General features: G+C 38.7%; 1 protein-coding gene across 2 annotated transcripts; it reads left to right on the forward strand.

Moving 5' to 3' along the window:
* The first annotated feature begins 370 nt into the window (after nucleotides 1-370).
* Nucleotides 371-13,083, forward strand: mylip (myosin regulatory light chain interacting protein). 2 transcript variants are annotated; one of them, XM_062980690.1, is made up of 8 exons: nucleotides 464-584; nucleotides 2,290-2,427; nucleotides 2,761-2,951; nucleotides 6,995-7,180; nucleotides 8,636-8,833; nucleotides 9,976-10,140; nucleotides 10,613-11,033; nucleotides 11,774-13,083. In XM_062980690.1, the coding sequence occupies exons 3-8, from the start codon at nucleotides 2,869-2,871 to the stop codon at nucleotides 11,861-11,863; spliced, it is 1,143 nt and encodes a 380-aa protein (XP_062836760.1). In that variant the 5' UTR covers nucleotides 464-584; nucleotides 2,290-2,427; nucleotides 2,761-2,868; the 3' UTR covers nucleotides 11,864-13,083. The 2 variants fall into 2 exon arrangements, with proteins under 2 accessions (XP_003219802.1, XP_062836760.1); XM_003219754.4 differs by lacking the exon at nucleotides 2,290-2,427 and having other exon boundaries at nucleotides 371-584.
* The last annotated feature ends 9,487 nt before the right edge of the window (nucleotides 13,084-22,570 follow it).

Here is a 22,570-nt window from a genome sequence, read left to right on the forward strand (position 1 = left end):
CTGAGGATGCCTGCCATAGATGTGGGCGAAAGGTCAGGAGATAATGCTTCTGGAACATGGCCATATAGCCCGGGAAACTCACAGCAACCCGTGTTGAAATCGCTCTGTTTCCAATTGCCTTGCCCCGCACATGGAGTACCCTAAGCATTGCACAGGAACCGGAGGTTTTTGCACCCAGTTGCGTGGGTACCCTTGAGCCCTTTGACAAACAACATGTCTTTCTCGGTCTGCCAACCCACCTCCGCTTTGAATTGGTCCGGAAGGCTGCATGTAAAAACTGAAACGAGCCCATCTATTGGTTATATTCCATGAAGGGCGGGGCTTGGTCGAAGTGGGCGGTGCGACCGAAGGGATATAAGGGCGGAAGCCGCCGTTCGCTTCAGAGCAGGGAAAGCTTTTGAGTGTGGCGAACGGGGGGCGAAAGAGGGAAGTCGCGGGCTGGGGGCTCTTCAGTGTACGTCGTGGCCGACGAAGAGGAGGCAGCAGCAGTGGCGGCCATGCTGTGCTATGTGACTAAGCCGGACGCTGTAGTGATGGAGGTGGAAGTGGAGGCCAAAGCCAATGGCGAAGACTGCCTCGACCAGGTGAAGAAGAGTCGCGCGGTCTCTCTCTCTCTCTCAGTGTGTGTTTTCGGTCGCTGAATGACCGTTGAGCCTGAATTGGCCTCGCGCGCGCGCTCTACTCCCCCCCCCTCTCCCCCGACAGAAATCGGAAGGGCATTCTATCCATCTGCGCACCCTCCCCCGTTGCTGCTGCTACTGCCGCCGCGCGCCAAGGGCTTCAAGCGCGAGCTCTCCTAGCCTTGCGTTGCGCCGTGTTGGGGGGGGGGGGGGGGCGGTGGAAAGGAGATGGAACGGCCTGCGGCGCGGCTGTTCTCAGAGCCTCCCGCGCGTTGCTTCTGCTGAGTCGCCTTGGTTGTGTGTGAAGGGAAACCCCTTGCCACCATATCAGCCCCCGAAGTCGAAAAAGAGAACGTGGTCGCCATCTGTGACTTGAGCCCATTGATGCCATGTGTGAGTGGCCTAGTGGTTTCAGCGTTGGGCTCAGGGTGCATCCACACTGTAGAATGAATGCCCTTCGCTGGGTTGCTGTGACTTTTCTGGGCTATGTGGCCATGTTCCAGAAGCATTCTCTCCTGACGTTTCGCCCACATCTATGGCAAACATCCTCAGGTTATGTGGTCTGTTGGAAACTAGGCAAGTGGGGTTTATATATCTGTGGAAGCTCTAGGTTGGGTGAAAGAACTCTTGTCTGCCTGAGGCAAGTGTGAATGTTGCAGTTGGCCAGCGTGATTAGCATTGAATGGCCTTTTAGCTTCAAAGTCTGGTTTCTTCCTGCCTGGGGATCATTTTCATGGTTTCCTCCTTTATGTTGAAATGGTCCACATGCTTGTGGATTTCAGTGGCTTTTCTGTGTAGTCTGACATGGTGTTTCTTATAGTGGTCCAGCATTTCTGTGTTCTCAAATAATATGCTTTGTCCAAATAATATGCCCTTTGACTGCCATGAAGTTCTGGGAGTTGTAGTTCATCATAAAGGTCTTGAGCCATCTCTGCCAAAGTGTGCTGGTGCCATCTGCAACTCTCATGATCCCATTGTATGAACCCTGGCAGCTCAAGTGGCCTCAAACCGCTTTCATCCTACAGCTTTTGAGGAGAGCAAATTCTCATGCAAAGAAACCCACTGGGTTACCTTGGGTGAGTCACACTTTCTCAACCTCAGAGGAAGGGCAAAGGCACAATTTCATTGTGAGTGGGGTGCACAAATTCTCACTCATAGAAACCCCCTGAGTAACCTTGGGTAAGTCACACTCAGCCTCAGACGAAGAGCAAAGGCACAAATCCATGCTGAACAGATGTTGGCAAAAAATGTCCCATGGTGCTAACCTTCAGCTCGGTGCCTGTGACAGAACCTGTGAATGTCAATGTGAGTGGGGAGCATGGCATGGCATCATGGTTTGTGTCTTTGGACTGTGACTATAGACCTGGGTTCGAATCCCCGCTTGGCCCTGGAAACCATATTTTGTGACCTTGGGAAAGCCACAGGAAAGCTCACTCTGAACAATTCTTGCCAAGAAAATCCCATGACAGGTTAGTCAGAAGGGACAGGAAAGCGCACAACAATGCCCAACAATAAGGGATTTGCGCAGAAGAGCAAACATGTGGGTGCCTTCCAATACCTAGACATGTCCCTTCTTCATGGGTATACAGAAGTCCTTGGGATGCACAAATGGATCCAGTTGCGTTCATTGTCTGGGGCCCTTTGATCCCTGTTTTTATTTTTCTCATAGAATCATGAAGTTGGAAGAGACCACAAGGGCCATCCAGTCCAACCTCCTACCATGCAGGGACATACAATAAAACATTTCTGACAGACGGCCATCCAGCCTCTTCTTAAAAACCTCCAGAGAACTTCATCACACTCTCAGGCAGGATTTTTTAATTTTAGAGAAGCTACGAACATGCATCCCTTTTATTTTGATATCTACAGTATGCTGGATAATGTTGAAGCAGTAGTTGGTTCTTGTTGAACCCTTGTAGCATTTTTATAATGCCAGTAAGGTTGATTTTAGTTAAACATTCCCGAGAATATTCTTGTTTTGTTTTGGTGGAGTTGGCTGCCCCCAAATGATTGGAACAATGCTGTCTCCATTTGTATAGTTACAACTTCACCAAGTGGGGTCTTGGTTGGTTTTCCGCACTGGACCTGGTTGACAATTCTTGTGCCAATTTCTATAATGTTTCAATTTTTTTAATCCCAGGTTTGCAGGCGATTGGGAATTATAGAGGTTGACTACTTCGGACTCCAGTTCACAGGGAGCAAAGGCGAGAATTTGTGGTTGAATCTACGAAACAGAATATCCCAGCAGATGGACGGTCTGCCTCCTTACAGATTGAAGCTGCGTGTCAAGTTTTTTGTGGAGCCACATCTCATCTTGCAAGAACAAACAAGGTAAGGGAAAATTAGTCCCTAGTAAATTTGTTCATTGCCCATAAAATCAATCTGATTTGTCAGTTGCACAGAGTGTAATTTGGGTTTGTGAGTCTAAAATACACCCAAAGCATTTAATCTGAACTTCTGGATTTATTATAAAATATTTTCATAAGCGAAAAAGCCTGTTCTAACACACAGTATTAACATAAGGGGAACTGCCAATGACTCATCTAATTATAGAAGCATTTCCACAAGTCAAGTGGAAGAAACAAAGTATTGGCTCAGATGCCCGATAGTAACCTCTTAGCAGTGTTATTACAGGCCATTTTTAAAAGTTCACAGCAGGAAACTGTCCCTCCAGTGTTTCAGCTTGCAGAACTCCTCCTTTTAGTCTGGTATCATATTACCGCAATGTTTCAAACAACTGTGGGCTTACTGCAAACTGCAGAAAGAAGATCACTCTTTTTCTTCTTTAGAAAAAAACAATTGAACAGGATAGGTAACTTAATCCTAGTCTTTGAGTTCACAAATATAATTAAAATGAAGAAGACAACATTTATTCACAATGGTGCCTGTTTAGGAAGGATTTTCTGGGAAAATGTCACCCAGAAAAAAAACATATACTTGAGTTGAAGTTTTCTAAATTAAAATAGAATTATGATGTGATTAGGAAATATGTTTGTCTGAATACTAGTCTCTGATTGATTTAACATACAGTAGAGTCTCACTTATCCAACAGTCACTTATCCAACGTTCTGGATTAACGCATTTTGTAGTCAATGTTTTCAATACATCGTGATATTTTGGTGCTAAATTTGTAAATACAGTAATTACAACACAATTTTACTGCGTATTGAACTACTTTTGCTGTCAAATTTGCTGTATAACATGATGTTTTGGTGCTTAATTTGTAAAATCATAACCTAATTTGATGTTTAATAGGCTTTTCCTTAATCCCTCCTTATTATCCAACATATTCGCTTATCCAGCATTCTGCTGGCCCGTTTATGTTGGATAAGTGAGACTCTACTATAATTATAGGTATACTTTGAAGGTCTTGGTGCTCTTTTACTGCTTTGTAGTTTATGTTGTAATACATTGAATGCATAATTTTCTAGGTAAGCACTTGTAAGGGCCATCAGTCACAGGGCTCTATGGCTTACCTGTTCATGGGTTCATTGTGGTGCTAATACTTGGCAGAGTGGAGCATATCTAAAATGATATGTGTATTTCCTAGTTATTGCCTATTTTATCTTCCCAGATGAGCCTTCCTTCACATATGAGGAAAGAGTATTCGTATTAATTGTGTTGCTTACTATTTCACTAGTAAAAAACAACAACACTGTATAGTAGAACTTGGTACATGCTTGTTAATTCTGTTGGAGTTCTGTGAAGCCCTGGCTTACAGCTGACTGGGCTTATTAAGACTTTTCCCCAGTACAAAAAAAAAGTCTGGAGCCGGATTTATGTTCTGCCTTCTTGCCAGCTTTGAAAGGCTATGAATGCTAGCCCCAAAGAATGCAGAAAGTACACAAATATGTCTTTGAGTAATGAGTGTCCTTTCACCTATTTAAGCAATCCTGTTTAAGACAGGCCGGGCTGTGGCACAGCTGGTTAGTAACCAGCTGCTATAAATCACTACTGACCGAGAGGTCATGAGTTCAAAGCCCGGGTCGGGTTAAGCCTCTGACCAAAAAAAAATAAAAATAGCCCCGGCTTGCTGTTGACCTAGCAGCCCCGAAAGACAGTTGCATCTGTCAAGTAGGGAAAATTTAGGGACGCTTTATGCGGGAGGCTAATTTAACTAATCTACAACACCATAAAAAAAACTGCTCACAAGGAAAAGAAGAGGAAGAGCAGCCACCAATGGACGGTGAAGCAACAGCTCCCCCTGTGGCCGGAATCGTGAAGCTGGAAAGATGTTAAAAAATGCCTCTGTGTCTGTCTAAAACTGAATGTTGTTTGTCTGTTGGCATTGAATGTTTGCCATATATGTGTTCATTGTAATCCGCCCTGAGTCCCCTTCGGGGTGAGAAGGGCGAAATATAAATACTGTAAATAAATAAATAAATAACTTCCCAGTGCTCCCACAAATGGGGAATGGTCTGCTCATAGAAGGAGACATTGCTCATTGTTTACCAGCATATAAGCTGCCCCTTCAGACTGCAGGCAAAACTCTTAGCATAAGGGGGTATTGGACACCTCACTCCATGGGCTTAAAAAGCTGGGGTTGTTCTCAACAGCATTAAATAATTTTAATGTTGGGATCATCTTCTAGTGCATTTGATATACTTTAACTGAGCTTTGAGTAGCACTGAAAGGATCAGTTCCCATGCACTCACATAATGTACTGATTTTTTAAAAAATATAATTATTAACCCTTCATATCTGTGTTAATATGCTTTTTTAATAAAAAGCTGTGTCTGAGGGAGAGAAGGATAAAAAGCTGCTGGGGTAGTGGATTTTTTGGTGTAAATTATAGGAATCTAAACCTGCGCCACTGTACACATAACTCTGAATTGGATTTTTGTGTACATTGTTGCCTATAATACTGCTTTTAATATGTATAAGAATATTATATGAAGCACAACATTTTCATTGTCATTCTGTTGTTAATTTGATTTAATATTACTTCTGTTTGCTTTTGCTGTGGCAAATCACTGATATTATTTTTGTTTTTATTATACTACACTTTCACTTCCAAGAAGAAAAAGTAGGAATAGTTTTACAGTTGAAACTTCACAAGTATGTGCAAAGTTCAAGTGTTCCCAATATTTTACATTTTTACTGTATTCAGTGAAATGTAATATTTGGCTATTGAATAAAGAGGGTAAATGGAAGATATGTAAAGTATTTAAAAGTATTTTTGAAATAAATGATATGGTAGTGCTGAAATAACATAAGGGAGATTCTGATGCTGATGTTTCTGGCAATTTATATGGAAATACTTGATTGATTTTGGTAAAGCCAAGGTAGCTATTTCAAAACTACCAACTTTAGAACATGAATTACTGTGCAATGTGGCAGCTGGAAAAGTGGTTTGGGGTGTGGTTTTTGCATTTGTTAAAAAACTGCTGGCTGCAGCACAGGCTTTTTCTCTGGAGAAGCAAAACAATGTAACTATAGGTCATTGACTGAAAGTAACCTTTACTAGCAGCAAGGCTGTTCTACCAATTAGGTTCGAGTTTCTGGTGAAATTCAACACCTGATTGGTCTGCAACAGTTGTCTCTGTGGGGAAAGTTCTGCTTTTGCGGTTGTGGCTTTTTACAATGCCAGTAATAGGCCTAAGCTTTAGTCTTCTTTGGAATAGCTGTACAGTGAGTGAATGCGTTCAGACTCATGCATTACATTTTGCCCCAAATGTAGGGTTATATTTTCATTTTAATGTTAACAGTAAAATTAATTTTGCTACTTAAATAATTTGTATCATGGCAGTATTGTACTAAATACTTTAGAGTAAAGAATACAGGAAAACCAGTGATATTGCCCTAATATTACAGTATGAAACTAATTGTCTGATATCCCTGCACTGTGAAAAGGTTTAATTCAGTATTTTGACTTGTATAGTGACCTATTGTACTTGATTTCAAAAGGCTTGCTCAGTTGAAATATTTGTACATATGAGAGATGTCTTATTTTCAAGTTGTAATCCAATAGTATGGACACTGAACTAGATAAAGCACCTACTTATCAGTGTGCCATAAAATCTAATGGCTGCTTCTAAGGTTTGCGAGAGTGCTTCTAATCTAGATGTATGAAGCAGAGTTGAACAACCGAGAATAACCTTTCCCCTAATTGATCAGCAGCTCAGCAAACCCTGGGAATCTTGCAGCTACAGCTGCTTTGTTTTGTATGACATAGCTGTATGGTATTGCATTATAAGCCACAGTCTGCAGCAATTCTTACATGCTAGAAAACAGATATTCCTTTATCTTTTTGCTCAATACTGATACTTCTCCACACCATATCATTAAGTCTAGATTCAAAGCTTGATTTCTTACCCAGATTTTCAGTTTTCAGACTTCTCTACATTAAAATGAACATGTCTTTCCCTTTTTAGGCATTTATTTTTCTTGCATATAGAGGAAGATCTTCTATCTGGTAACCTTCAGTGTTCATCTGAGCATGCAGTTGAACTCAGTGCACTTCTTGCCCAGTTGAAGTTTGGTGATTATAATCAAAATACTGCTAAATATCACTATGAAGAGTTCTGTGCAAAGGAGCTTACCACAGCTGTTTTGGAAAGGTAAGAAGGTTTAGTAATTCTGAGCTAATCATACTAGAAACAGCTGTCTAAGCATACAGCAAATACTACTTTTTGTTTGAAGGCCTGATAATCAGCCTAGAATTCAATATCTTGTTTACAAAGCATCTGACAAAGAAGCTCCTTTTAACTAAGTCATCATACAAAGGCCATCCTGCCTCCTGTTATTTCTCAGAGTGTTTTCCTATCAGCAGCTAGAGAATGACAAAAGAGAGCTAGAGAAACAAAATTTTGGTATTGAGTTCTAGCACTGTGTCTGGAGGAGTAAACAATGCAGTAAACCTGAGCTGGGAAAGAATGGGGTTCTACTGTAGCCAGTTGTACCACTGCTTGGGTGCCTGCTTACAAAAGGCAAAGCAAGGAACAACTGCCTCCAGAATCTTTTACCAAGTAAGTGTGAACAGCAAAACAGGGAGAAAGGGGCAGAGCAGATGAGTTTGCCTTACCTCAGCATTTTTAAAAGCCTAGATATATTTCCACCAAAAGGGAAATCATAAATCTGGTGAAAGGAAAAAAATATCCCTGGGTGCGTTTTGGAAGAGGATTCCAATTCATCTTTCGAAGGTTCGCAGTGTTTCTTTTTATCTGTGGAAGATTTATTTATTTATTTACAGCATTTATATTCCACCCTTCTCACCCTGAAGGAGACTCACATTACACATATAGGCAAACATTCAATGCCTTGACATAGAACAAAGACAAGACAAATGCAGGCTCTGAGCTGGCCTCGAACTCATGACCTCTTGGTCAGAGTGATTGGTCTCAGCTGGCTGCTCACCAGCTTGTGCCACAGCCTGGGCCTGACCAGAGTGTTTTTATTTCACGTGTGTATGCTGTTAGCTTTGAATTAAATGTTTGCTGAGTGAGCCATGTTAAACTGTTCTTCTTTCAGTGTTATTTATTTCTCGGGCACCAACATTTCTATTAAAGAAAGAAGGCCCAGAAACACAACTTTTTTTGTTAACTAAGCTATATCTGGAAATTTAAAGTGCTTATTTTCATTTTTAAAGATCATATTTCTATTTCCATAAATCATCTCAATTTTCCTGATTGTAATGTTGCTGTTGTTATTAATGTTTAATTGGTTATAAAATGATTCTAAATTTTAAGCTCTTCAGCTGTATTGGGCCATAAACAATAATCCCTATCCATCGCCATGCTGCTGAGATCTGTAGTCTAAAATATCAGGAAGTCACTACGATGCAGTGTCTTAAATATTAAGAAGCCCTTTACTAGCTGTGTTAAAGCAGATCAAAGGTAGCAAACTCTGTACAATGTTAATTAAAATCTCCAAAGTAAATAAAGAACTCATCAAAAACCACGATATAAATCTTCAAAATAAAGGATGTCTTGTTTGGAAAGCTAGTTTAAAAAAACTAAAATTTAGACCATTTATCTGAGTGATAAATCTATTTCATCTTTTTGATACCTCTGCAGTATTATCACAAAACATAAGGAACTTGAAGGTCTCAGCCAAACTTCAGGAGAATATCAAGTTTTGCAGATCGTGTCAACTCTGGAAAACTATGGGATAGAGTGGCATTCTGTGAGAGACAGCGAAGGGCAAAAACTGTTTATTGGTGTTGGTCCTGAAGGCATTGCCATCTGTAAAGATGACTTCATTCCCATCAACAGGTATTTATTAGATCTGTCTCCAAAAACACATACAAACAACTGTGATAATCGTGGAATTACCTGCTGTTCCAAATTAGTGTCCAAGAATAATCTCAATTCTTCAGAGTTTTGCTGCTGAAGCAGATTATTTATGTTTAAAAAATGAAGAGTTCTCAAATAGAGTTACTGTAACTTTAAAACTCCTTTTCATACCAAAAAAATACTGAAACATACTTAGCTGATATGTGGATTGCAAGAAGCTTCTTAAGACTGCATGTTAGCAGTGGATCAGGCCAGAACTCAATGTGTTATGAGCAAACCATACTTTATTCTTTGTTCTAACTCTGTCACATATATACCCTTCTCAGCTGACATTTATGCCATTCTCAGCTGATCAGTTCAGATCTGGGGAGGGGGGGGGGATCTGGGGGGAAAGAGGAATTATTTTTCTTACTGTCGCAGCACTGTGTGGAGAGTTCTGAGCCATTGTAGAATTTACTCTGGTTAGGATGAAGACAACACAATATCTGCACCTCTGCTCATTTGTGCTAGTGAGGCAGTTGTAAGCTCTTTGTGCAACAAATGAGGATAAGGATCATACCAGCAAAAGGAGGCAGGGTGTGTGGCCTGGAATATTACTACAGGCAAGATTTGGAAAACATGTAAACCATGTCAGATTAATTCCTGCTATAAAGTTTTACTCAGTGACAGATTACAGTCTCCATAAACCCCAGCTGTAATAGTAATCAAGAGTAATGGGGTTTGTAATCTAAGTCTTATGAAGGGTGCCACACCAAGGAAGACAGTGTTAAACTGTTGAAATAGTTGATGCTGGTAGTGCTTCTTCCAGAAGCTCATGGTGTGGAAATAGTGTGCCATTGTGATTAGGTTTTTGGAATGGGTGTTTGAGAGATCAAGGATCTAGTCCCTGTTGGATCACTAAACCCTTAGATAATGTTGGACCAATTACTCTTTCTCAGCCTAACATCCTTCACAGGATTGTCAGAACAAAGTGAGGAGTTGAGTGTGTGGGGTATTGAACTCACTAGAGGAAAGGACAGTACGTAATTCCAACAAATAAGTCTTAGTTCATTGTGGCAGTTGTAAGGCTACTGTGTATCTTTTGTTTCTTGAACATTCTCTCTTTTTGCTTTGCTTTTTAGGATTGCATATCCAGTTGTTCAGATGGCAACCCAGTCTGGGAAGAATGTGTACTTAACTGTGACCAAGGAATCTGGCAATAGTATAGTTCACCTTTTCAAGATGATCAGCACCAGAGCAGCTAGTGGATTGTATAGGGCAATAACAGAAACACATGCATTTTACAGGTTTGTATTTCTAGAAAAATAAGAAAACGAGAGTAACGTGTAAGTGAGCAGATGCATGCTAAATATCAATGCTTGGTTCTTATACAAAGCTCTTACAGTTCTGATGTAACTATACTGTAGATAGCAGTGTTCTGGAAAATAAAAAGTTTCCTTTTATTCAAGTGCAGTGGCCACCTGAATTAAATTTAGTTTTGAAATACTATTTCTGTTTGGAGTAGGAGGGAATGTTTGAAGCCTGTGCAAACGCTGCACAACGTTAGCACTTCCTAAAAATAACATTGCTTCAACTGCTTCTACAGTTCTGGTGTAATTAATTGCTAAATTCGCCTGAGGATCATGATTTTGAGATTGAGCTTGTAACAAGGTTGTCTCAACTCATTTTCTTTAGAGCAATGAAATATTTTGTTTTCAGAATGGTCTCCTATGTCATTATGCAGTTGACTTAGTTGTATGTGTTTTATCCCCTAAATAGGTGTGACACAGTTACCAGTGCCGTCATGATGCAGTACAGTCGAGACTTAAAAGGCCACTTGGCATCCTTGTTCTTGAATGAAAATATTAATCTTGGCAAAAAATATGTGTTTGATATTAAGCGGACATCTAAAGAGGCATATGATCATGCAAGGCGGGCCCTTTACAATGCTGGCATTGTAGATCTAGTTTCCAGGAGCGACCAGAGCCCACCCAATTCCCCCCTCAAGTCTTCAGAAAGCAGTATGAACTGTGAAACCTGTGAGGGCCTGAACTGCCAGCAAACAAAAGCTCTTCAAGAAAAACTACGGAAGCTCAAAGAATCTCTGCTGTGTATGCTTTGTTGTGAAGAAGAAATCAATTCAACGTTTTGCCCATGTGGTCATACTGTGTGCTGTGAATCGTGTGCTGCACAGTTACAGGTAACTATCAAAAACTTCTTGAGTTTTGGCTACAAAACAGGAGGGGGATTTGACAGCATCATATAATCTATTCATTATTTTTGTTAGGAGTATTTGTTAGAGCAGGTTTTGCCCAGTTCAGGTATTTCAGACTAATTGGTACTTTACCAAATGGTCGTCTTCCAAAATGGTTGAAAATGAGTAACAATCAACATACGAAATCTACAAACTTACAAACTTCTTTCCAAAGCTAGATTTTGCCATGGGTATGAATAAGAAGCAATTAAGAGTAGCCACGTGAGGTAGATTCAAGAAGGGATCTACATCAATTAGATCTGAGAATTCTTTCCCTTGTTCTCCTTTCTGAAAACTAAATACTTTGGAGATATTGGATCAAACTTCAGCCATCTTTTTAAAGAATTACCTGAAGAATTACTGTAGTTTTAAAGGGACACCTGTGCCATTTGAAAATAGCCTGTGCATTTGTAGCCAATAAGTAAGTCTCAGGTCATTCTACAGAGAGAGGAAAGTGCCAGCACTGCCTTAGCCACCATCCTCACACCCAGGCCTTCAAAATTTACCTGTAACTTGATAATACAACATGCTAACTATTTAGTGTTTTTTTTTTTGTTCTCTTTGTCTTGAATGTGTTACATATTTGAAGGCTTTTTTGTTATGGTCTTTGGTTAGCAAAATAAATGGGAAAGAGCATATTGTTAATACTCTGCTGTAACGTCACAACTTCTGTTCTTTTCTTCTAGTCATGTCCAGTGTGCCGATCCCGCGTGGAGCACGTCCAGCACGTGTATTTGCCTACCCACACAAGTCTACTTAACCTGACCATAATATGACTTTGGTGTTGACCACTGGAAAATACACACCATTCAAGCTTCTAAGCTATCTTGTACTTCCAATATACTGCACTAATGTTCACTCCAGCTCCATTGATGGTGAAGGAAAGCAGTTACTTCAGCATCTGCCAGCAATTATAAATGGAAAGGAAAGCTGCAAAGCTATTGGGGGGGAGGGGGGAGTGTCTGATCAGACTTTGAGAGTATTTCTTGGGTATATGCTGTGAATGACTAGTAGACAACCTCATGTCACTTGAAACAATTTTGTTCATACAATGGCAATATTTTGAGAGGGCAGAGTTGAAAACTTTATAGTATCCAGCAGGATCGGCCTAACTTGTTTTATGCATTTTATAAAGATTATTTTTATTTACTTTATATAGCATGATCACTCCATTTATGTTTTAGTAAAACTAGTGTTTTAATATCTACATCTATTGTAGTCTGATTTAGTTTCTACTTTTAGCCTTGCTGAAGTAAGAAACTATTTTTAAACCCAATATACTTAAAAACCTAAGATTACAAAGCTTTAAACCAATAGCTGCATTTGTTTTCAGCAAAACAGATCAGGTTACTTTGAAAATTATTTTCAGCATTTGAGTAGATTTGGCAGCCTGTTTGGTACCTTCTAAGGGAATGATGAAGGACATTTTAAAAACAATGTTTGAACATCAGAACAATAGAAACATTTTTCTCTTCCAAGAGTAAATAGTGGTTTCTGTTCATCTGCCTTGTGTTTGGAGGAACTTTTCCTCAAACAATATAATCTTTGTGGTTTTCTATAATATAGTTATGTTAAGTTATTTGTTTAAAAAAACCGTCTTACCTTGTACCACAAACCCTATCCTTGGGCATTTTGGACTTTGGTCAACTAGTGAATGATCCAGAATATTGAAAACTAGACGACCATGATTGGGTGCAATACTAGCTGAAATGAAAGCTAGAAAAGTCACTTTACTGAGACTTTCTGAATATACTTTTCATATTGCCTTAACGTAGCAGTAATGTGTGTATGCATTTGTTTCTTTGCACAGACATTTTGTCAAAATATTAAAACTCTACTTTTTTATGGCACATTAGCATATAAACCTTACTCCAAAAGGTATTTATTTTTTCACTTTGTAAAATGTTTTGTTTCCACATGAAGCAAGAGCTCCAATATGGTAGACAAAGTTGTCTTTTTTATATATTCAGGTTAATAAAGGACTTTTAAAATAGAATTTTTCAGTATTCCTTTGTTTTACATAAAGTTTGCATTGTAATTCCCATCAAATGTGTTAAATTAACCATTTATTATGTCTGTGGTAGCAATGTCACAGTGAACCCTATGGTATACATTGTGGTGTAAGTTGGCCTTTATGGGTAGGAAACTTTTAATTCTGAGGAAGAAATATGTTTTAAATGGGGATGAATTTCTCAATGTGAATAAGAGAAGAACTATCCTAAGCACACTGGTTTAGGTTTGCCTCCCAGGTTTTAGAAAGTCCCTAAAACTTGGGAGAGCTGCCATACTTTGACATCAGCCTCTACACTACTCATTATCTTAATACTCAGCCTCCAAACTGGGTGAAAATCAAGTGTCTCTCTTGTCAGACTATAATCTCCATTAGACCTAACCAGCATAACTAATAATGAGGAAGTCTAGGAGTTTCAATTCAACATTTGGAGGGCCCTGTGATGTCCACTTTGCTCTAAAATGGCATGCAGTGTTCTGAGTAAATATGCTGTCTTAATAGCAAATGCATTTTCTAAATGGTGGGGATAATGTCTTTAAAAAAAAAAGCAAGACTGGACTTGGACAGGAGATACTCATCTAAATATTTAAGAGCCCAAGGGAAAAGAATTCAGTATCCTGTGCAGGTGTTGCATGCTGATAGTGATCCAGTTAAGAATAATGAATTTTGTCGACTTGGCAAACAGTATGACTGCATCACCCTAGGTTCAAGAACAAAATCAGGTTGTATAGCAATTAACATGTAATTGTAAATGTTGTTTAAAAGCTTTAAGAGAGTTTTATTAGTAATTGCTGATAAGAACTTGATGTGATAGCATTACATAAACCTATATACAAGAAAGAAAGATACACCAAACTGGCTTTATATTTACCGTTGCATATTCTACCAGCTGCACAGCATGAAAATCTACAATTGTAAAATAGGCAAAATTATCAATATGGAATTTTATATGGAGAGTTTGTATGTGCTGAAATGCAAAGGTATCCTTCACCTCTTAAGTATCTGACAAAAGAAATCCCAAAATGTCAGCCAAAGCTTTTATTCAAACCAGCAAAATTGCACTGAACATGAATACTGTTAAGTTTTTCCTATCTCCTCCATCAAGCTATCACAGTGCAGAAAATGATGGGGAAATGTTTAAAACACACACAGCCACAGAGGTGGAAAGCTGCTGCTTTGAGTGAGCCAAGGGCTTTCAAGGGTTGTCTAAGGGGAAAGTTGAATTTTTAAATTGAGAAATTCAAGCAATATATGAAAGACCGTGACTGGGAAGGCACAAAGTGCATTTTCAACAGCAGACTTATTTTGTACCACAAGAAGTGGATAAATTTGCAGGAGCCTTTTGCATCTATCCAAAGGTTTAGGGTTTTTGTAGTTGTTTATTGCATCAAGTGAACTTCAACTTGTCGCCCTATGAATGAGAGACCTCCAAATCAGCCTATCCTCAACTGATTTTGCAGACTCTGGGCTATGGCTGCCTTAGTTGTGTCTCTCCATCTGGAATGTGGTCTTCATCTTTTCCAACTGCCTTACCAAATAGTAATACTGACTTTTTTAGTGAGTCATAGCTCATGATACGACCAAAGTAACAGCACTCTCATAGTCATCTTTACTTCCAGATTACTGTTATATTAAACTTTTCTGTTGTATCTATTCAATCAATTCCAGATGAAATATGCTCTTAGCCATTGTTCCTTGCCCTGAATCTATGTTGTCAAAATATGATATACATTTTGCCTCTTCTCCCCCAATAAAGCCATATAGGAGGTAATGTGGAAAGGAGATGAAAGCCATTGCAATTGTGCTATATAGCAAAAGCCTCCATTTGCTTCCTAAGCGGAAAGACACAATGGAGAAGTGACTCATAACAGCTTTCTTTGCTTCCAGTGCCCTGTATAAAAAAGGAATTGACATGTGCCCCTGATGGGTGTATGTTCCCAATATGGGGACAGCCCATGTGTTCCTCAATGGGGAAGAGTAAAATTCAACCTTTCTAATAGAAAACATGGGGCCCCTGGTGGCACAGCGTGTTAAAGCGCTAAGCTGCTGAACTTAAGGACCAAAAGTTCCCAGGTTCAAATCCCAGGAGCGGCGGGAGCGACCGCTGTTAGCTCCAGCTCCTGCCAACCTAGCAGTTCGAAAACATGCAAATGTGAGTAGATCAATAGGTACCGCTCCAGCAGGAAGGTAACGGCGCTCCATGCAGTCATGCCGGCCACATGACATGGAGATGTCTATGGACAACGCCGGCTCTTTGGCTTAGAAATGAAGATGAGCACCAACCCCCAGAGTTGGTCATGACTGGACTTAACGTCAGGGGAAACCTTTACCTTTACTATTAGAAAACATGTCTTCAGAAGATAAGCAACTACACTTAAGCTAAAGTCAAAAAGCAAACCACAAATTGAGCAACATAACTGAATTTCTTCTGAACTTTAGAAACAGATATGGAACTGCAGCATGTGTACAAAAGATAAAACTCAAAAAATTTGCTCTATGTGTGGTTTGATTTATACAAGTGAAATAATATACCCCTAGGAACACTCATATATAGCAATGCACAAATGACTAAAGAACCAGTTACAAGGAACCAACCTGTGCCCTTTCTGCAAGAACAGTCAAAATGCATCCTAGAGGGCTCATCTAACCCTCCCAGACCTCCATTCATTTTCTTTTGATAAAAAGGTTAAATTTTTCTGTCCTACTCCCACATCCCCTATCTGTGACCTCATGCAAATTTGGTCACAAGATGGGGGAATGACTTATCACAAGGAAAGGATTTTTTCCAATAAGGAAATGACAAGTGCTAAAGGCTTAAAGGGGAAGGAACTACTGTAGAGTCTCACTTATCCAACATAAACAGGCCGGCAGAACATTGGATAAGCGAAAATGTTGGATAATAAGGAGGAATTAAGGAAAAACTTATTAAATTATTTATTTATTTATTCATTCATTTATTATTTATCAAACTTATATGCCTCCACTCCTCTAGGGTGGAATTACAAATGTCAAATTACATTATGATTTTACAAATTAAGCACCAAAACATCATGTTTTACAACAAATTGACAGAAAAAAACCAGTAATACACAGTAATGTTATGAATTTAGCACCAAAACATCACAATGTAGTGAAAACACTATAAAAACATTGGCTTCTAACAAATTGATTGACTACAAATAAAGATAGAATAGTATAAAATGAACTTGAAGTAACAACATTGTCAGATGTTAAATCTGTACAAAGTTCAGTCTTTGCTGCCTAGAGAAACAGTTGTGGATCCGGGCGGGAGGCAGACTGAGTTGGATAATCCAGAACATTGGATAAGTGAAGGATGGATAAGCAAGACTCTACTGTATTTTCTTTTAAAAGTTGGTTCACAAAATCATACTGAAGTAGAAGTTAAAGGCTAACCGTTAAGTGAGTGTTTAATGAGGATGTTGTTATTGTAGTCATATTCTCCAAAACTGTGACTTTGGTAGCTTACCAAAATTAAGACCAATGAAAGGAAATAGAAAAGCATAAGTATGCAAGAATTGTATAGCAATTAAATTATCTATAGCTGGCGTGGGTGGGAGTTGGAATCCAAAACACCTGGAGGGCCCAAGTTTGCCCATGCTTGGTTTACAGTATTTAAAAAAAACACATTAAAACAAATGTACAGAAAACTAAAAATTATAAGGCACACTTAATGAATTTGCATTAAAAGTTCATTATATGTACATATGCCTTCAAATCACCTGGCAATTTACGGCAATCCCATGAATTTCATAGGGTTTTCTTAGACAAGGAATACTCAGATAGTTTTGCCAGTTTTTTCCTCTGAAATATAGTCCACAGTATTTGGTATTTGCTGGTGGTCTCCCATCCAAAGACTAACCAAAACTGACTTTGTTTAGTGTCCAAACTCAGATGGGACCTGATGCTTTTAAGGCACTTCGGTAGCAAAAAAAGGTTGCCTAGACTCCTTTAAGCATCATCAGCCTCTTGTTGGCAAGCCATCTCCCAGCCTCTCTAATCTGGAAAGCATCAATTCATCAACAGCTACAGAGTTCCAAGTTGTTTTGTTTGTCTCTGCTGTGAGGTAGCCCATATAATTTAATCAAACTTTTAAAACCTCATGTTTAATCAATGTAATTAACATTAAATGATTTAATAAACAATTTAAATACATAAAAATAACATTAACATAGGTTTAAAAATGCAAAAAGCATAAGAAAAAAGATGTAACACACTCATGTGCCTGAACATCCTGAAAAATGTCCAGCCTCTTACTGGGCCCTGGGCCAAACTTCTCTTTCTGCTGCTACTATGCATGGGAATTGCTACTGTCTTGAATTGAGAGATGGCTGTGATACTGTGGGGCCTAAAAGTAACATTTTCAATCTCTTTTCAATGTGCTTTTTCCCTGTTTGGTATATTTTATTCTAAAACTAAAAACTATACCCAAGGGAAAAAAGACACTGAAATATATACTGTGTTCAAAAACACGGTGGGTGTAAGATAGAGCCTCAGGGCTCAATCGGCTATTTCTGGGAAGTGTACTAATCCAGCAATTTCTAGACTGATTTTAATTTATAAATGATTAGCTAGCTAGAGTCTTTAAACTATATGCATCAAGGATCTTCCTCTTTTTATTTGTGTGGATATATTCCTATTAATTCAAGCCTGGATGACTTAACAGTATTAAACTACAGAATGTGGTCACATTTTGGCAGCTGCTTTCATCTAAAAATAACCAATGCTATTACAGGTTGGGTCTACCTTTTCCAAAACTCCAAAAGACTTCAAAAACTGAAATTTTGCCACCACCATTTCCATCTTTGAAGAAAGGGGGCTATCTGTCTACACACCAACGTGCCTAGCTTTCTAGGGCCCTTCCACACAGCCAAATAATCTAGAATATCTAGGCAGAAAATCCCACAATATCTGCTTTGAACTGGGTTATCTGAGTCCACACTGCCATATATTCCAGTTCAAAGCAGATAATGTGGGATTTTATTCAGCTGTATGGAAGAGGCCCCAGAAGGCTGAATGAGAAACAGATGGATTGAAGGCGAAAATAGAGGTTTATTCTCAATAGTGAGTGAGGACTGCAGCAGAAAAAGAACTTAATATTCCCTTCAATGTCATTACTAGTTAGTCTTTGCTGTAGGAGAAAACTTAATAAATTGTCACTGGATTATTTCAAAGTGTCTGTCTATTTATTGAATAGAGTAGGAATGTGGTGTGGTGATAGATAATGGGCTTCCTGGCTCTGGTGGGGACAATGGGTTTAGCCTAGATAAAACAATGGGTGCTTTAGGGTGATAGCTATCTCAATGGGTGCTGCAAGGCTGTATCTGGTTGGTGGCATGTGAGAGGAATAGTTCCTCCTGATAACCCAGATCATATCAGGTGGAACAAGTAAAGGATGTAGGAGAATAAGATACAAATCAATTACTGTATATACTCAACTATAAGCCGACCTGAATATAAGCCGAGGCACCTAATTTTACCACAAAAAACCTGGGAAAACATTGACTCCAGTATAAGCCGAGAGCGGTAAATTTTAGAAATAAAAACAGATACCAATAAAATTACATTAATTGAGGCATCAGGAGGTTATATGTTTTTGAATATTTACATAAAGCTCTAATTTAAGATAAGATTGTGCAACTCTGATTAAATCATTATTCACATCTTCTTCAATGTAAATGTGCTTATGTATCCTTTTAATAATAATAGAGTAAAATAATAATAATAATAATAATAAATACAGGAAAATAATACATGTAGTAATAAATAGAATAAAATAATAAATCTAATAATAATAAGATCAGAGTGAAATAATAAATGTATTAATAATAATAAAAATAGAGTAAAATAAATGTAATAGTAGCAATAATAATAGAGAAAAATAATAAATGTAATAATACCAATAATAATAGAGAAAAATAATAAATGTATCATATATTCTCGAGTATAAGCTGACCCAAATATAAGCCAACCAGGACCCTCACCCGAGTATAAGCCGAGGGGGGCTTTTTTTCAGTCTTAAAAAAGGGCTGAAAAACTAAGCTTATACGCGAGTATATACAGTATGTGTTCTACTCAAGCCATCAAGTTCATTGTAAAAGTATTGTGGTCTTTTGGGGAATGGTTTCCTGGAGTTCAAGGTGTGGTGAAGCAACATTCTAAGGAAATTCATAAAGAGTTACAGTAGAGTCTCACTTACCTAACATAAACGGGCTGGCAGAACGTTGGATAAGCGAATATGTTGGATAATAAGGAGGGTTTAAGGAAAAGCCTATTAAACATCAAATTAGGTTATGATTTTACAAATTATGCACCAAAACATCATGTTATACAACAAATTTGACAGAAAAAGTAGTTCAATACGCAGGATTGCTATGTAGTAATTATTGTATTTACAAATTTAGCACCAAAATATCACGATGTATTGAAAACATTGACTACAAAAATGTGTTGGATAATCTAGAACGTTGGATAAGTGAGTGTTGGATAAGTGAGACTCTACGGTACTATATAGAACAAAACGGGAAAAGCCAAATGGGCACTCTGTATGATCCCATAGAGAGCCTTGCCTCCGAATTCATAAACTGGGGTTTACAGGCTCTAAATATAAAATAGCTTTGCATGTCGATGGCCTACACTGTTTTGTTTTTAAATGTACTATTCAGTGTTTTCATACTGCTTTGATCTGGCCCTTCTAATCACATGCTTCTCCTGCTATGCTAAGAGATATGATGGAACTGCAAGTACTAAGCATATATCAACAACTGCAACAGTTTCTGGAGGTTGTTGCATTAGATCTGTTGACTGACCAGAAGGAGATATAGGCAAGGAGGCAGACAACCATGCATGAAACAATGCCATCTGAGGATGTATCATTCGGACAGCTCTCTGCATTCATTGTAATTGGATCGTTCCAACACTTCCGACAGAAAAATGGCTTGCCTTCATAAGCAGATAGTAGGACAGAAGCACACTGAGAATCCCACAGGATACCTAAGCATGTTGTAAACTTCTTTGTCATAGATCATGACCAATTGCTCACACTGCAACTGTGCCCCACTACACAGGTTGAGAATAACTGGAACAAGGGCATATCCTACTTGGGAACTCAAATTGTGAGTGTACAGAAATGCCAGAAATGCTTAAGTGGTTGAGAGGGAAAAGGAAAGGGTCTGAGGCTGTTAGGAATTGTGGGAGTTGAAGTCCAAAACACCTGGAGGGCTGAAGTTTGTCCATGCCTGGTGTAGACTCATATAATTCAGTTTCATTATATGGCAGTGTTGACAGGGCCATGGATACAGAGTAAAACTTTCCTTAGCTAAGTATTAAAAAAAATTAAATGCAAAATATGTGTATTGCAGGTTGCTAACTGTATTCAGTTTTATTCTCAAAGCTACAGAAAAGGAAGAGAACCCCTTCAGCTTCCCTCTTACATATCAAGTTCATACCGTGTTTCCCTGAAAATAAGACAGTGTCTTATATTAGTTTTTGCTCCCAAAGATGTGCTAGGTCTTATTTTCAGGGGATGTCTTATTTTTCCATGAAGAAGAATTCCCATTTATTGTCGAACAAAAAAAATGAACATTTATTATAAACTGTACAGTAGTTGTCATCACAAACCAACATAATCAAACCAGACAAACTGAATCCTGTCAATAATTTCTTGTTACTACATAAATATAAATAATATAAAATTTTAATATATTATTACCATTACAGTAGAGTCTCACTTATCCAACATAAACGGGCCGGCAGAATGTTGGATAAGCGAATATGTTGGATAATAAGGAGGCATTAAGGAAAAGCCTATTAAACATCAAATTAGGTTATGATTTTACAAATGAAGCACCAAAACATCACGTTAGACAACAAATTTGGCAGAAAAGGTAGTTCAATACGCAGTAATGCTATGTAGTAATTACTGTATTTATGAATTTAGCACCAAAATATCACGATATATTGAAAACATTGACTACAAAAATGCGTTGGATAATCCAGAACGTTGGATAAGCAAGTGTTGGATAAGTGAGACTCTACTGTATTTCCATGTACAACTGATATGTACATTTACCGATCCTGCAAGTTCTGGTGTTTGTTTGGTGGGCGCCGGGCATGCTTCCAAACAAAAACTTTGCTAGGTCTTACTTTCAGGGGAGGCCTTATATTTAGCAATTCAGCAAAACCTCTGCTAGGTCTTATTTTTTGGGGATGTCTTATTTTCGGGGAAACAGTACATTGGTCTAAAAGACTCTAAAGTGATAGGTGTGAATTGCTGGCAATAGGAAAACGGTGCTGGCATTTTTCAACACTTTCTAACTAAACTTAAGTAAACAAGGCATTACACCGGAATAGTGACAAAAGACCCTTGATGAGTTGTCATCCCACCAAACTTAATTGCTTGAGCGGACTGCATCAATTGCTGCTGTCAGACAGAATTTAATTAAAGAATTCAATTAAAGAAACAAAGCCATTGCAAGCACTTTTTTCCAACAGGAGGTAGATTATTCTTCCAACATTTGATTTGTTGCTCTTTTCCAAAGACTGAAAATGGATTGGCAAAAGCCAGACCTTTGAGACTGAGACTGCTCTCTGGTATGATAAAAAATGTTCAGGTCAGTCACTAGAAAGGACTAAAGAATGATGCCCTTGGCTTCTAATACTGGCAGAATTAATACTCCGATTTCAACAGTGACACATTGAACCCTAGAGCAGTGATTACTCAGAAAATAGAATGCAAATAACATTGTAATCTGCATTTTTGAAATGTTCAAATTTTGCCATTATTTCTCACAGATGTAGCTCAAGAACCTAGTTGAGAGCACAGAGGCTAATTGAAGAGAATTATCATATGAGACTAGAAACCAAGAGTGTGCTGTATTGATTTGAGAGCTGGAACAGGACTCTTCCAAACCAGGAGTTAGCCATGGAAACCCAGCAACTGACCTCAGAAATTCACACTCTCTCAGCCTTAAAGAAAATGAGCCCCTACTGGCGCAATGGGTTAAACCATTGCGCCAGCAGGACTGCTGACCAACAGGTCGGCTGTTCGAATCTGGTGAGAGTGGGTGAGCTCCCTCTGTCAGCTCCAGCTCCCCGTGCAGGAACATGAGAGAAGCCTCCCAAAGGATAGTAAAACATCAAACATCCGGGCATCCCCTGGGCAACGTCCATGCAGATGGCTAATTCTCTCACATATGAAGTGACTTGTAGTTTCTCAAGTCCCTCCTGACATTAAAAAAAGCCTTAGTGAACAAAAATCTTTTCTGAATAAATCTTGCAGTAAGTGGGAATTGACCTAAAGGCTCCACGATAAAACCTATAGGTCACATCCACCTTGCCAGGGTCTGTTGTTCCACCATTAAATCCCAATGGTTTGTGCATTTTCCCCAGATACTATGATTTATATCCTGATTTTCACCTGAACGGAATTCAAAGTGGTTTACAATATAAAGTA

Source organism: Anolis carolinensis, chromosome 4 (genome assembly GCF_035594765.1).
Source record: "Anolis carolinensis isolate JA03-04 chromosome 4, rAnoCar3.1.pri, whole genome shotgun sequence".
Classification (NCBI taxonomy): Eukaryota; Metazoa; Chordata; class Lepidosauria; order Squamata; family Dactyloidae; genus Anolis; species Anolis carolinensis.